General features: G+C 55.0%; 1 protein-coding gene and 1 long non-coding RNA gene across 2 annotated transcripts in view; one reads left to right on the top strand and one right to left on the bottom strand.

The window, feature by feature from the left end:
- The window catches only part of NTF3 (neurotrophin 3), a 71787-nt gene extending 60737 nt beyond the window's left edge, over positions 1 to 11050 (bottom strand). Inside the window, exon 1 of the mRNA XM_008259713.4 lies at positions 10810 to 11050. Coding sequence (XP_008257935.1) covers positions 10810 to 10827 — 18 coding nt within the window. The 5' untranslated portion in view covers positions 10828 to 11050. The remainder of the gene's footprint in view (positions 1 to 10809) is intronic.
- On the top strand, positions 9390 to 11272 carry LOC138843709 (uncharacterized). Its single transcript, XR_011378671.1, has 2 exons — positions 9390 to 10091; positions 10851 to 11272. It is a non-coding gene; the product is annotated as an uncharacterized lncRNA (long non-coding RNA).
- Positions 11273 to 15004: the final 3732 nt, after the last annotated feature.

A 15004-nucleotide genomic window follows, 5' to 3' on the forward strand; every position in this document is an offset into this window, starting at 1 on the left:
AGAGCTTTGGGAATAAGGAGCCCTCAGCTTCCAGATCGGCTCTGAGCCTGACCCACGATGTCATGCAGCTCCCTCGGGAGCCTTTTCTGGAACCCTGGTGTTGCTAAATGCAGGCCCAGTCAACTTGCCCATCATCGTCTTGCCCAAGTCATCCCAGCCTCCAGCACTCCTCTGTTCTTCAGCTCCACATGTCCCTGTGGTCCCTGCTGGTCATTGCTGGTGGCCAGACACACACCCCCACCTCCTCCTGTCCATCTCTGCAAGTCTGGCCAATCAGACTGCCTGACCATGGGAGCTAGGGCTGTGCCCTTCACGGCCTGGTATTCCACGTGGCATGGAGAACAGGGATCAGGAAGGCTCAGCAGGGGCAGGGCAGTCCCCTTAAAGTAACATTTTGTTAAGCAGATAAAATCATCTCACTAATTTGTTATTTATTTACTTATTACTTAGATGAGAATGTTCCTATCCGGCTGGTTCACTTCCCAAATGCCCTTGACAGCCTGGTCTGAGTCAGGCTGAAGCTGGGAGCTGGGAATGCAATCTTGAGTCTCACATGGGTGGCAGGAGCACAATTATTTGAGCCATCACCACTGCCTCCAAGCGTGTGCATTAACAGGAGCAGGGTAGCTGGGCACTGGACCCAGGTACTACACTACGAGGTGTCTTAAGTGGCGTCTCAACTGTGGGCCAAACATCCGCTCCTGTGTTATGCCTTTTTTTTTCAATAGTCTCCCTTCCAAACTCTAAAGAAAACACTAAATAAGGATACAGTGTCTATTTCTCCTGGTGTCTGAACTCATTAAGAACAGGATGTGGAAAAGAAAAAGAAAAAGCCAAGAAGTTCCCTGAGCGAGAGGGACTCAGAGGACAGGAGTGGACAGTAGATGGCAGTCTGTCCCTGTGTCGGAAGTGGTCACGGAGGCAGTGCACGCTGGCGGGAGAAGCAGAGCCCAAATGCCTCCGATGGACTAACCTCCACTGCCTGTGCCCGCTACAGTTGGAGCAGAGATCTTTCTGAAAAGTGCACCTGTCAGCAAGCATGCCTACTGTCCCCCAAGCCCCAGCCCCTGTGCGACACGCATCTTGCCGCGAAGGAACAAGGGTTCACATCCCAGTGGGTCACGAGCATCTATCGCCCTAGCCGTGGTCTGGCACTGGGACTTCAGGTTCCCACACAGTGACTGTAACCTGTTTGTTTCCTAGAACAGCTTATAGATGCTGAGGCCAGGACCACTGCGTCCATCTCTGCATCTTCTCCAATGCCAAGTGCAAGGCCACCAGCAGGATGCTCACTGCACGGTCGTTACAAGTGTTCTGAGCTGCTTTCCAGGTGTCGGAAGAGTCATGCACAATGACGTCCACTTCCCCGTGAACAAGAGCCCACTTTTGCAGAAGAACTAGGGAGGCGAAGACACGGTGGGAATGGGCCCTTGGAGAGAACAAGAACGGCCCTCCCTGGTGGGAAGGGAGGGAGCACTCAGACCTTGGGGCAAAACAAACAGGAGACCTAGACAAGGTGCACCACCCGCCTGAGCCTGGCTCCTGGTGCTGTCCTATTACTGCTGCACTATCCGAACTCGCCAGCCAGCCACTCACTCCTTCACCCAGCACACTTCCGATTTCCAAGGCAGGCACTATTCAAGGAGCTGGAGGCACATAAAGGAAGAAAAGAACAGTTCCCATTCCTCTACATAGCTCACATTCTAGCGAGGAAATAGGAAAGCAAATAAAACACAGGGAGGTTGGGAAGGGAGCTCCAGGCAGTCTGGGAGAAAGGCAAGGAGCCCCCTTAGAGGAGGCAGTCATGATTAGAAGACAGCTGGAGGATGATGGGAGTATCTCTGGGGTCAGCCTGGTGGTGCGGCCCAGTGAGTTCAGCCCTGGCTTGTGAGGCCTGCATCCCGTGTTAGAGTGCTGCTATGCTTCTGGCCCTGCTCGCTGCTGATGTGCCTAGGGAGGCAGGGGAAGATGGCCTGAGTACTTGGATCCCGGCCGCCCTTGTGGGACACCAGGATGGAGCTCCTGGCTTCTCGCTCTGTGTGGGCCAGTCCTAGCTATGGCAGCCACTTGGAAAGTGAACCAGTGGATGGAAGATTTCTCTGTGTGTGCGTGTGTGTCTCTCTCTAGCTCTTTCAAATCAATCATTCAATCTTTAAAAATCATATTATTGGTGAAATGGAGGATTGAACACCGGAAACAAAATATTCATGCAGAAGGCACCCCTAAGGCCGTCTCAACTGCCTGAACAGATGCATATTCCTGTCACTGCTGTCATTTTGCTACCCAGACATCTCCCTCTACATTTAAGCCATTTGGGGATATCCCTTCCCGATCCGTCCATCTAGATTCTCCTATGAGGCCCCAATTCCTGAAATTGAATGAAAGGGCAGGAAAAACTTTAGAGAGCATCTAAGCCAGGAGCCTTTAACTCTCGTTTAACTCACAAGGCAAGTGAGACCTGACATAGTTCAGGACCTCCCCCAAATTGCTGTTAGCGACTGGGAGAGCAGGCAGTGGAGTCTGGTCCTCCCCCCGGCTCGTGGTTTTTGGATCTTTCTGATTTAGCGTGCTGAACTCGGCTACCCGCAAACAATTTTATTCCACAGAAACCTCTCCCGATGCTCCCAGCTTCCAACCCTGGATCTGCCACAAGTCTGGCAAGTTTGCTTCTTCAGCACTTTATAAACACACCCTCACCCCTAGGGTCAATAACTTATCTGGCATCGCGTAACTTAATTTCCTCCTCCAAGCTCTCCGCCATGTCGGACAGAAGTCCTCAACACCAGCAGGGATATCTGGCCATTCCAGGCCCAGGCCACAGGGAGGCCGGGGAAGCCAGCGACTCCAGCCCCGTCCTTTCTCAGAAGGGAAAATGGAAGCCTGACGAGGGAAAGCGCTCGGCTCCAAGTCCCACTGCTAGCCCGAGTCCTTTGCAGGGCGGAATGTGGCCGGCTGGGCGTCAGGAGGGCTCCTTGGCAATCATGGCACACCCCTGTGGAGAAATCTCCATGTGAACCTGGTAGAAGTACCTTGTGAACCATCACGAGCAGGTCTGCCAGCCCCAGGATGGAAGCGATCCCAGACTGCGAACTTGAAACACAGTCCCTAAGGGATAACTTGGAGCCAGAGGGGGAAGATATTTTTAAACACTGGGGACTTAGACCTAGAGACGGAGGGAGGGGTAGCATATTGCAAAATCCTGGCTATCATTAAATAGAAGGGGAAAAGCAGTGCCCTACACGCGAAAGGCTTCTTTTAAATGGTGCTTCTGAGCACCAACCATCTAATAGGCATTGGGTTAGTGCTTGCTGTTAACTTGCTCAATTTAAAGCCTTCCCTGGACAGAGCAAAGTCATTTCCCATTAACTGCCTTGAAGATGCAGATGAGACGGGGTGGGGAAACGGGTGAGGTGAGAAAGAAGAACAAGAGCCTTCAGTCACACCCTTCCAAGAAGGCAATGCCATCCTAGGCACTCCTTGGATCTCCCTACTTCTGGCACTGCCCAGACACTGGCCCGCAGAGGTGGTTGCTGGGGCTGGAGCATTCTACAGCCATGCTGCTCTGCATCCAACACAGCACGGAGCGCACCAGTCCTCATAGTAACCCCTGTCCCCAAACTCCCTGCAAGAAATCGACTTTAACGTTGGCCCCGGTTCAAACAGCATGAGCTCCGCAGCCTACCAAGGAGAGCCACTTTCCAAATTCTGAAGCAACACCAGGCTTGCCACTCATTTCCGCTGTTTGCTTCCATTCTGTGCACTCCCCATCCCAGGATTCAAGAACACTGGGACCTACCACCTCCTGTGGGTGTGTGGATCAAAACCAGATGTCCGGCTCCAATCTTGCAGAGTTTACAAGGAGGCAATTGTGGCTTAAATCAATACCCACATTCTGGAAGGGCAGATTCCCTTGTCAACAGAACGGGAGGTAAAAGGGGGAGAACTCACGGAAGCCAAGACAGATGTGGCACATGCTTGCCAGCAGGTGGCTAGAAAGCCCAAACATTTGTCTTGCACATGAAAAGGAAGCTTCAGGTGGAACAGGTTACCCTGTGGGGTGACAAGCTTTGCAGAAGCCAACTGAACCAGCTCCCAGCTGGATGACACAGACTCGGACTGGCAGGTGAAAGACTTGGGATGGCCATACGCTCTGGGCTGTAAAGGCAGCGTTATCAGCATCCAGTTGTGTGAACATGAGCATATCCCTTAACCTCACATAACCTCAGTATCCCCACCTATGAGAGGGAATATTCTGGGCCCTGAGGCGAATGCCATGCAGTGCTTTTAGTAATGCTTGGCACCCAGCAAGGGCTGGACTATTAACTATCATCATCAGTAATTTTACAGGTAGGTGATCATCTTAGAAACACAGACATGGAAAGATACTCCAGTGCAAGCTTCATCATAAGCACCAGATCTACCAGAAGGCCAAACCCAACCCCTTTTTTGGCTCTACATACATGGCCCAGAGGCACAGGCTAAGCCAAGGTCTCAAGCATTCTTGGCCAAAATGCAACACTCTGGCAAATTCTTTGCATGCCTTTCTGCCTTCAACTCAGTCACTCTCTGAAGATAAAAACAGGAGTTCAGGAAGGATTTGTCGGGGTGCACTTCACAGGAAGCATGGCAGCCCAGGTTCAATAAGAAGCCAGAGCTATGGTAGAATCCTAGGATGGTGGAGCTAAAACAGGACTTAAAGATCTTATAACTCAAGCACTTCAGTTATAGATGCATAATCACAGACCAGACAGGCTGCCCAGAGCTAATTAGTGACAGAGCTCAGCCTTTAGCCCCCACTAGCAAGCAGGAAGGCCACCTTCTGCTTCATGCTGCTCACGTCCGCCTGGGCCTGGGGTCCTCTGAGATTAGTATGTCTTCATTCACCCCGGGAGCTCCAGCCTTGAATGTTTGAGAACCTTAACCCTTCCCAAAGATCTCTGATGGGACAAATCCACAAACGACATGGAGATCTCTGGAGATGCTGCTGAACGCTGAGCAGTCACAGCCACACCACATTCCATTTCACCGTCTGATTTCCAAATGAATTGCAGCCCTGGCAGAGGTCTGTCCTTTGAGCATGCCCAGAGCCCCACAAGGCCCTCCCTGGTTCCCTGCTTAACACTGATTGAGGAAGACCATGGCAGAGATGGAGATGTGGATGACAAACGCATTCAGATCATGTGTGTGTATGGGGGGTGCCATCTCTACCCCCTTAATATTTTTGGGCAAGATGAAAGGCTGAGTGAAGAAAACTGTTCACAACAATGAGAACACCTTAAATTTCTTAGGCCATCTGTTGTGCTCCCACAGCTTCTGAAGTGAGTCCTTTGAAAGGCTAGTTTTGTCTGGCCTTGACCTCAACAGAAACTGTCCTCGGAAGAATGAAATAGAGTCTGCACCAGCTTCATACTTACAAGCACACATATCTCTGTGTACAATGGTCTGAAGGAAGTTGCCCTCCATTTGTTTCCATAAGCTAACCCACCCGTAAGGTACAATATGACGACAATGTGTCTGTACACCTGCAACCTCTACCATAAATTCTACAAATGCATCCTGTGGCCATGTGTGCCCCAGCACACGCATGCTCATGTGCACACACACACACACACGTACACCATGCTCACCTCTCTTCAAATGGCAGTCCTTGCACAAAGTCCATCTACAGACCTTAATCAGTCTTGTCTTTGAAAAGGGTTTGGTCTTCTCCAGCAAACTCAATTGTAAATAAAACCAAACCTAAAATCCTAGCCATGGCCATTAGTCCTGCAGTCCCAATGCCAGAAACTGCAGCCTCATGACAAAGTAAAACAGCAGCTGGTGAGGGCCTGAAGCAGGCTCGAGGTGTTTAAAGATCTGAGTTGGGCCACCATCCCTACTGTCTTCAGCCAACACATGGGTTTGCATTCTCTCCAGTGGAGGCCTGGAGAAAGCAGAACAGAAGCTGCCTGCTCAATGAGGCATCCTGAACGGTGCGGGAGAGGAGGCTCCTGGACATGGGATACCTCTGAGAGAGCAAGTGCAGAGATGGGAAACGTTAGGTAATTAAACTCTGCTGGCCTGTCCCGCCTGGGGAACGTGAGACCCATCAGCAATAACTTCTTCCAATCAATTTAATTGGCCCAATCTCGCCAAGAAAAGCAACAGAATTGGTTTAGTGCCTCATGGAAATAGCTTGGCTCCTGACTATTTATGGCAACTGAACTCTAGGATGGGGGCCTGATGCTGAGCCAGGAGTTGACAGCGTGTGCTAACTTCTGGAAAGACTCCGAGGTTTCAGCAGCCTCTCGGTGCCTCCATTCTTGCCTCTGGGAAAGTGGCTGTGTCCAGCTTGCTGCATGGGCTCACAACATTTCCCAAACCCAAAACCCAGGCCCTCCTCCTCCCAGGTGGACTCTTGCCTGCCTGGCCATCACAGACCAGAAGCAAACAGACCTTGCAGTAACTCAGGATGGCTGGATTTTGCTCCTCTGGTATTCAAATGGTGGCTATGTCCAGGACAACTACTCTGTTCTCTGTCCTCAAACTCACATTTGCTTGGGCATTGTAGTCTGCATAGCTGATGTTTAAAATTAGGAAAATGCCTGTCCCTGATCATTAATAAAACAGATTCTTGAGCTATCTTTCTTCTGCATAGATCAAAGACCTTTCAGCTTTCCAGCAACTAGAATCTAGGTCTGGCTGCCTCCAGGTTAGGGCTGAGTAAACCCAGGCAGCCATGCAAAAGTCTTGTTTACATAGTGGATGGCAGTAGGGCTGGGATGAGCATGAAAGATGTGTATTAATTAGCTCACAGTGTAGAGGGGAAGCGGTAGCGGCTTCATCTTCATGACTTACGTGCCTACTGGCACCTGTGTTCAGATAGTTCAATTCGTTTTGTACAACTAAACACACCCAGTTTTGACGAGGGAAAAAAACCCTGAAATTTCATCTTCATTGAGTCATTATAGATGTTGCTGTTTTTTACAAAGAGGGAGAGAGAGAAAAAGAGAGAGAGGGAGAGAGAGAGAGAGAGAGAGAGCGCAATTAGAAAACTTTTCCAAAGTCACACTGTTCCAGTGTGGCAGGATTTTACAGAATCAAGGCTCTTCCAAGGGCAGTCTCCCGCCATCGCGTCTTCTGACCTACACCAACCCCCTCTCAAGGAGAGGAATTTCCCATCAAAACAACATAGAACCTCAAAACACAGCAGCTATGAAGCTGTGTTTAAAACTGTCCTGACCAAATGCCTTCTTGGGATCAGAACCTAATCAGAGGGAGCTCCTTATCACCTGGCCCAAGCAGGCAGCTCCATGCACATCACAAACACTCACCCTGCTCGGGTGTGAACCCAGCCAGTGTCACCCTCCCTCATCCCTAAGCCTACAGCCCTTTGTATACACATCAGAGCATCCAAGACACTTCTCACAATGCACCCTCTCACCAGCGCCAGAACCAGTCCCTCCTGCACTCCTGGTTCATTTCTTGCCAGTTGCTTTTCCTGCAGCTCTCCAGCACCTGCATACACAGGTTAGTTCCACAGAGTCCAGGAAACATCAAAGAACAAACTCTCTCAGCCCGCATCTTTCCGGATCACTTCTGCCCCCTTCTCTGGCTCCACAAAGGAACTCTCATTCCTGCTAGGAAGGGGCCCTGGGCACTGTCACCATGGCCAGCCTCCAGCACGGGAGGGGAACCTGCGTTCAGATCTACCTTGCAACACCCTCCCACTCCCAGCCCACACGCCCTACAAGCAGCAGTCACACTCCCAGCTCTGGGACCCAGTGCACAAAAGTATCCACCACCCCCTGTCTTTATGACTGCTTTTGTCAAAACCACAGATACAACTCGAGTCAGCGTCGCTTTGTCCCCTAAGATCCACAAACATCCCTAGAAACTGAATTATAGACCTTGACGAAACCTCAAGCAGCAGTATAACAGCAGCAGTCAGCTGAGCTCCAGAAGGAATTTTTTCCAGGGCACCGTGCCATGCCTCAGTACCCAGCAGTAGGCTGAGCATTTAGTAGACTTTCATTCATTTTAATTGATGAAAAACATTAATTAATAATAGTGGATTCTGCTACTCAATATGAAAGCCACTTTACAACATATCACACACATCCCTGTCCCTGAGCAGACAATAACTTCATCCACACACTCTCATCTGATGCACACACCTCTTATCCCCCACCCAGTGCCAATACAGAAGGACCTTTCCCCTTAAGCCTAAGCCTTCTTCCACTCCCTTCTCTGGGAAGGCTGGGAGAGAAGAAAAGCAAATAGCAACCCAGCATCCCCACCGCCCTGGGCCTCTCTAGCACAGGTGTCTGATTCTCTGTCTCCCATGTGCCCCAGTGTCACCCCAGCCAAATTTCCCAGCATGAAGTTCACATTCTGATCCCCCCAGCTAATCTTTCCCCACCCCCTACGCACCTCTTCGTTAATAATCCTCAGGCACCCAAGCTCCCACAGCGACCCCCCCCCCGCACCGCACCCACTCCACGTGTCTGTGCAGGCGTGCACCCGCCATCTGTCTGCCACACACTGCACCCCTCCTGCTCTGACTCCCTTCCCAGGTACCGATGCCTCATTAACTACACCTATATTCCCACCAGCTCTCATCTCCTGCAGCGCACACAGATGCCCATCTGACAGACTCCCTAGAAGCCCACGGCTCCCAGGCAGCGCCACCCCCCCCCCCCGACCCCACACACACACTGGCACCACACAGGCTGACTTTGGGGAAAACCTCCCCGACCACCCAAGGCTCTCAGTCTCCCGCAGGAAGGCAGACCCCATTCACACAGAGCCAGCTCCCACACAGTCCTCCTGTGCTCAGAATCTCCCACCAGCTTCCACCATCACACACCTGCAGACTCTGCCTTCCTTCAAGCTGTTTACAGGAGCTTGCCTGCCTCTCTCTCTCTCTTGCTCTCTCGCTCTCTTGCTCTCTCTCTCTCTCTCTCTCTCTCTCTCTCCCTGGGCTCACCCACGTCTGTGTGTTGCAGCCCCAGGAGCAGGCGGTTGGAGTTTATCTCCTCCTTCTACCTCTCAACTTTCTTTGTGCGACATGTCAGGCAGGCATGGGGCAGGAGGCGCGCAGGCTGAGTGTGCAGGCCAGTTTGAGTGTTATGACAACAGCACCAATAGGACATCGCCCTCCATATTCCCACCGTCTGCGACCTGGCGCGCAGGGCAGAGCGCTTCGGTGTTTCCCTGTTCCCCGTTTTTTTGCACCTCTTTATTAAAAAAGCGGCGTCCCTAGCATTCTGTACGCGCTGTTACAAACATCAGCCTCTGGCAGTGACATCCACCCCTGCTACACTTCCCTCTCCCCTGCACCCCGTGCTCCACCCTAGCCCCCACCACCAACACAAATAAACAAGTCCTCGGGCGCAAGGTCTCCGAGCTTCCCAGCTCAGGCGCTCGGACTGCGTCCTAGGAGCAGAACGTTGGCGCGGCCTCTGAACCTGTCTCCCGCCGCCAGAGTCTCCGCCAGGCGCTCAGTTCGGCATTCTCCACCAGCCTGGAATCCCACCCGAGTCAGGGTTTCAAGGAAAAGGGTGGTTTCTAGTCCACAGCCCCACACCATTCCGTGCAGGGGTCTCGGAACCGTGCCTGTGAAGCGCAGATGAGAAGCGCAGCAACCAGACTCCTGCGAAGAAGCAGCGCCTCCTGGACACGCACCCACTGGCGCCCGGGAAGGACCCTAAGAAGCCCCCTCCCCTAGTCCCAGCCCCTCGGGCCCCCTGCCCTTCCTTCCTGCCCCCTCGACTTCCAAGAGTCCCCAGTTTCCCTGGCGGCATCCACCCCTGGCTAGAAGTCTGGGGACACGGGGCCAGTTGGGTGGTTAGCAGGTCCTTTTAACTCCGACTTAGCTCCGCAGATCCCCGGTCTCTCAGCCCCCCTGCACCACTGCTCAGGTTCCTAGAACCCTCTCGGAGAAACCGCAAGGAAAGTCCCAGGATGGCCCAGCCTCGGGGCCCACCGCTCCCAGGCGGGGTCCCAGATGTGAGGGCCTCGCGCGGAGCTCCGTTTGCGCAAAGGCCCGGGATCCGGTCGCCTCCGGGTAGGCGCGGGCGAGCCTCCAGCGCAGCCTGACTCCAGAGCAGGTAGGCGGCGGCGGGGCCAGGAATCCCATCTGCCCCAAGTGGGAAGCGCCCACCGTCCCGGTACGGAGCTGCTTGTCCCCTCCCCCAGCACACAGAGCGGCAGCGGTGGCGGTGGGGCGTGCGGAGAACCGCGCGCGGTGGCCGGCGGAGTGCCGGGCGCGTGCCAGGAGACTGCGGCGGCACCTTCGCCTCCTCCCCGCCCAGGGTCTGTCTGCCACCCCCTTTTGTTACAGGGTGCACAGTACGCCTTCTCGGAGGAGCAGATGCAGCTGGAGGGCCGGCGTGGTGGCTCTGCGAAATCTCCTGCTCTTCCGTAGTCCCCATTTCGCCTTGCCTCCGCCCCCCACTCCCTTTCTAATCCAGGTCCCTTAAACCTGATCACTTTCCCAGATTGAGGGCGGTTTCTTGGGCAGCCAGGGGACGAGAGGGAGGCGGAGGTGGGGAGGGGTGTCCGTGTGTGTGTGTGTGTGTGTGTGGTGCCTGAGTGAGGGGTGGGAGAGGATGGTTGCGCCTCGGCCTGGGCAGATCCCAGCACAAACTTTGGGGAAGGCGCAAGCCCGGGAAAGTGAATGCGTGCGGCGCGATGGGGGTGGGGCGCACTGCGGGGCTGTCCCCCTCCCCACCCCCACCTCCGCCCCGCGCAGGTCCACGGGGAAAATCCCGCCGCACGTGCGCCCCCCGGACCTGCCCACCCAAATTGCTCGCCGCCTCCCCTTACCGTGGCAGAAGTAACCATGGCATCCGTGTGACTGATTCCAGGGACGTCGACATGAAGAGAAAGGTGGACGCGAGCTGGGTCATCCAAAGTCTTCCCCGACCCCGCCCCAGCCACCACCCAGCAGGAGGAAAAGGAGAAGAAAGAAGAGGGAAGAAAGTTGCGCCGGGCTCTGTCGCGGGGCGGTGCGCGGAGCTGGTCGGTAGGGAGAGGAGCCTTCAACTCTGAGTCCCGTGAACATAATCTGCGCGGTTATAAGCAGCCAACCCGGCCAGATGGCTCCGCGCTCAGCGCCTTAACCCCTTGCGCGCCGCGCCTCCCGCCCCCGCACCCGGTCCGCTGCACACCCAGCGTGCCCGCGCCCGGGCGCCCTCGGACTTGGCTCTGGGGGCCATTAAGGGAGAAGGGGTCCTGTCGCTTAGCTTCTCTTAAAAAATAAAGAAGAAAAACCCCTAGAACTTCCAAATTAAAAGTACTCTTCAGTGCTCCACCCCCACCACCGCCCCCTTAGAGATCCTGGAAAAAACGAAACGTTTCGTTTATCACTACATTTTCCGCGTCAGTGTCTTCTGCCTTATTTGTCCTTTTTCTGGAAAATGTTCCTTTTAATCTTCTTAGTTTTTCCTTTTAATTATAAAAAGGCCTTCCCTGCCCCCGTCCCCAGGGGGACTGGGGCTGCAGCACCCACTCCTCCACCAAGCCCCGGCTCTCGACAACTCCAGATCATTCCCCACCTTCTCCTCCCCGCACCCCGCAGCGCGCACACGCCCAAGGGCCACCGTCCCCCGTGCGAAAGCGCAGCTGCAGGGGACCGGCACCCAAGGCGCGGTGCGTGCGGCCCAGCGAGGTCAAGCCAGTGAGGCGGGGGTCCGGTGGGCAAGGGAAGCGAGGGAGGGGCGGCTGCGCGTGTGTGTGCGCGCGGGAGCGTGGAAGGGCAAGGGGGCTGGCTCGGAGCCTCCCACCTCACCCAAGCCCCTGGCTTCCCAGCTCGGCTGGGCCCTGCAGTGAGCACGCGCCCCACACCCACCCGTCTGCTGTGCCGGGCGCAGGCGAGGCAGCAAGCAACAGACTTCTCCGTGGCGCCCCCGGAGCCGCGACGCTCACCTCCTCACCCCAGCTTCACTCGAGGAAAGGATGAGGTGGGGGTGGGGGGAGACTCTCCACTGGGAGATAAATTTAGCCGCCCGTTGGACCCCGGTCACGCCGAGTTCGCTCCCTCTAAATTTACCGAGTTAAGTCATCTTCTTTCGCCCATTTGCCGTCGAGAGGAGTGGGGAGGAAGACCCATTATTAGGGATCCACGGGGAGTGGAGCTTTACACCCTCCCCCCTGTCCTTTACCCTCCCAGAGTCGAGGCGAGGCGGACCCGGGCCCCGGCCTCGGCCGAGCGCCCTGCGGCGGTTTCCAGCCGGGACCTCTGGACTCCCGCGCCCCGGGGTGGGGGTGGGGGAAGGGGAGCGAGCGAGCAAGGATCCCGTCACCTCCCCACCCTGCCGGTGGAGACGTCGAGTAAGCAACCGCTCCGTGGTGCAGCCCGGAGTCTGGTTTTGAAAACTCCCCTTTCCTTGGAATTGTTTGTGAATTTGGCCGCACACTGAGAAACACCGTAGCCGGACGCAGAAAAGGAGTCGCGCTGGGCCCGGGAGGGGAGACAGGGAAGGTTGCGGGTCTGGGGGCTGCCTACAGGATAGGTTGTACCTGCCTCATCATTATCCCGGCCGATGGAGGTTGCCACATGGAAAAGGGCCAGCAGCGCCCGCGGAGGCCCAGGGGCGTCACGTCGCGCCGCCCCACGGGAGGGCAGGGTCCCCCTTGACTCTGTTCCCTTGGTGCCAAAATATCGCCGTCTTCCTGCGGGCCCTCCGCCCCGCCGCGCGGCACCATGAAGGTTTGCGTGGGGCGTCTCGGCTGGGTCTGGGTTTTCTCCTTCTCCTCTGGCCCGCCTCCCCGCCCTCCCCCACTTCCCGCACTTGCCCCCTCCCGCCCCCCGCCGCCGGGGTCAAAGGAGGAATTCAGGCCCCAGTTGGGGCTCCTCTGGCCGAGTTCTGGGGCTCTTATTTCTCTCTCTCTCTCTCTGTCTCTCTCTCAAGCCTCAGGTCCTCCGGGAACCTGAAGGTGGCAGGGCAAGAAGTGCTGGGCTCCGCTGCAGCGAGGAACGGGTTAAATGCATGTGCGGGCTGATCCGCCTGCAGCTCCTCGGTCACTGGCAGTCTGGAGGGAGGAGGGGAAGAGGGGCAAGCTTAAATTCGAAAACTCAAAAGAAAAGACGCAGAGGAAGAAAAGGCAGCCCGGTTGAAGTCTCGGATTTGTTCTGCAGATGCCGTGCACTGGCCGGCCGCCTCCCTCTGCCGGGAGGTGGATCGCAGAAGACTCTGTATTGTTTCCCAGCTCTGGGGAGCCGGTGGGTCTGCCTCTGCGTGCAGTCAACAGGCCTTGTAATATGAGAGGTGACACCTTAATCTTGCCAAATATGTGCGATGTCTTTGGGGGAGGGAGGGAGACCCGGACTGAAGGCTGGAGTGCAGGATGTGCAAGGACTGGTTTCCCACGTGGAGCCCACAGGCCCGTGTCTTTGTGCTAGACCTGCCCCACGCGATGTCCCGTGAGCAGGCAATCTGCACTTTGCTGCCCTTCTTTCTACCTCCTCTCCTCTCCCCTCTAAGGAAGCTGGAGGATGGGTTGCACCCCCATCCCCCACCCCAGCCCTTCCTCTGGGATCCTAAGACCCTGGCAGAAACATCAGCAGAGGGGTTTCATTTTGAAAGACAGCATAGACGATGATGGGCTGTAATGCAGAGTCGGTGTGGAGCTGCAGAACGTGCTGACTTTGAAGCCAATCTGTGTTTCTAAATAGAGGTTTTTCTTTTTGATGGACCGGCTGTAGCGGTATAGATAGAAAGCAAAGGGCAGAACTGGGAGATAAACTGCTGAGTTCATGCCTGGGAGCCTGTGCTGGGGACAGAAGCCCCTTGCTAGGTCTGTTTTGATCGGCTAGGTAATTGCCTCTCCAAGCTGGCTCTGTGGTCAAGGCTTTGGCCCTCTATCTGTTGACTGCATTTTTAGGTCGCTTGCTCCCTGCTGCATCCAAGGGTACGGCCTCGATTCCTGAAAGTTGTCGGGAGAACAGGACCCACATCTAGCTTTTGAAAGCCCTCTTTCAAACTCTTTCCCACAGCAACTTTCTGGAGCTTGCTGGCCACTCACCCTTAGCTTTTGTAATAGCACCACTCTGTGGTTGAAACGCTGAACAGAAACAAAATGAAAATGCTGGCCGAGTTGTGCCTTCACCTTGGAAGGGGAACATTTCTCACAGGTTTCTTCCAGTGTATCGTGTGTGTGTGTGTGTGTGTGTATGTGTGTGTGGAGGGGGTGGGGCCCAGCATGTGGCCCTGGAGGGGGCTGCAGGCAGTAGCAGCAGCATGTGCTTAATTCATTGCTACATGTTGACCCAGGAAATGAGAACTGGACCGAATGGCCTCCCAGGACACTTTCCTCTACCACCACACGTGGCGAGGGCAAGCTGGGTTATTCTCCCCACCACCACCCCGCCCGGGACCCTGTAACTACCCTTGCGTGTGTGCCGCCTTCCACTGCTGTGGCTTTGGCTCTCCTTGGCGATGACGGAAACACACCCCGCACCTTAGCTCAAGACCCAATGTCTGTTCTGTTGCTGGAGGGTACAAGGAGAGGTTCGGCAGAAGGACTGCGGTTCCCTTCTCCCCACCCCACTGGCTCAGGCAGCTGCTGTAGCTGCTGGGGCCCAGAAGTCTGTCTGGTAAACAATTAAAGGGAATGCAAAAGGTGTTTGCACTCAGACTGCAACCCTCAGGGTCCACAAAGCCTGCTTCATGCTACCTGGGCTCTGGCTGCTCACCCATTACTGCACTCATAGTGACTACAGCACCATTAACGGAGAGATGCACAGTCTTTTGGGCCCACGAGCCCCTCCCTGAAGGCCCCAGAGCCCAGTGATGCTTTTTCCCCCAAAGAAGGTGTGGTCATCCACAGAAACCAGGTGACTTGTCCATGTTTGTTATAGCAAGCCCAGGGTTTTCCCCCAAATCTGTGTCCTAGGCACCAGTCTTGGTCTCTTAAACAGAGGTGACATTCTATGAGCCCCTGTGTCCCCACCCTGTGCCCCAGCCTTTGGATCACCTCCTCCAGGGCACCAGAAACAAACAAACAAAATAACCTAGTG

Source organism: Oryctolagus cuniculus, chromosome 9 (genome assembly GCF_964237555.1).
Source record: "Oryctolagus cuniculus chromosome 9, mOryCun1.1, whole genome shotgun sequence".
In the NCBI taxonomy this organism is placed as follows: Eukaryota; Metazoa; Chordata; class Mammalia; order Lagomorpha; family Leporidae; genus Oryctolagus; species Oryctolagus cuniculus.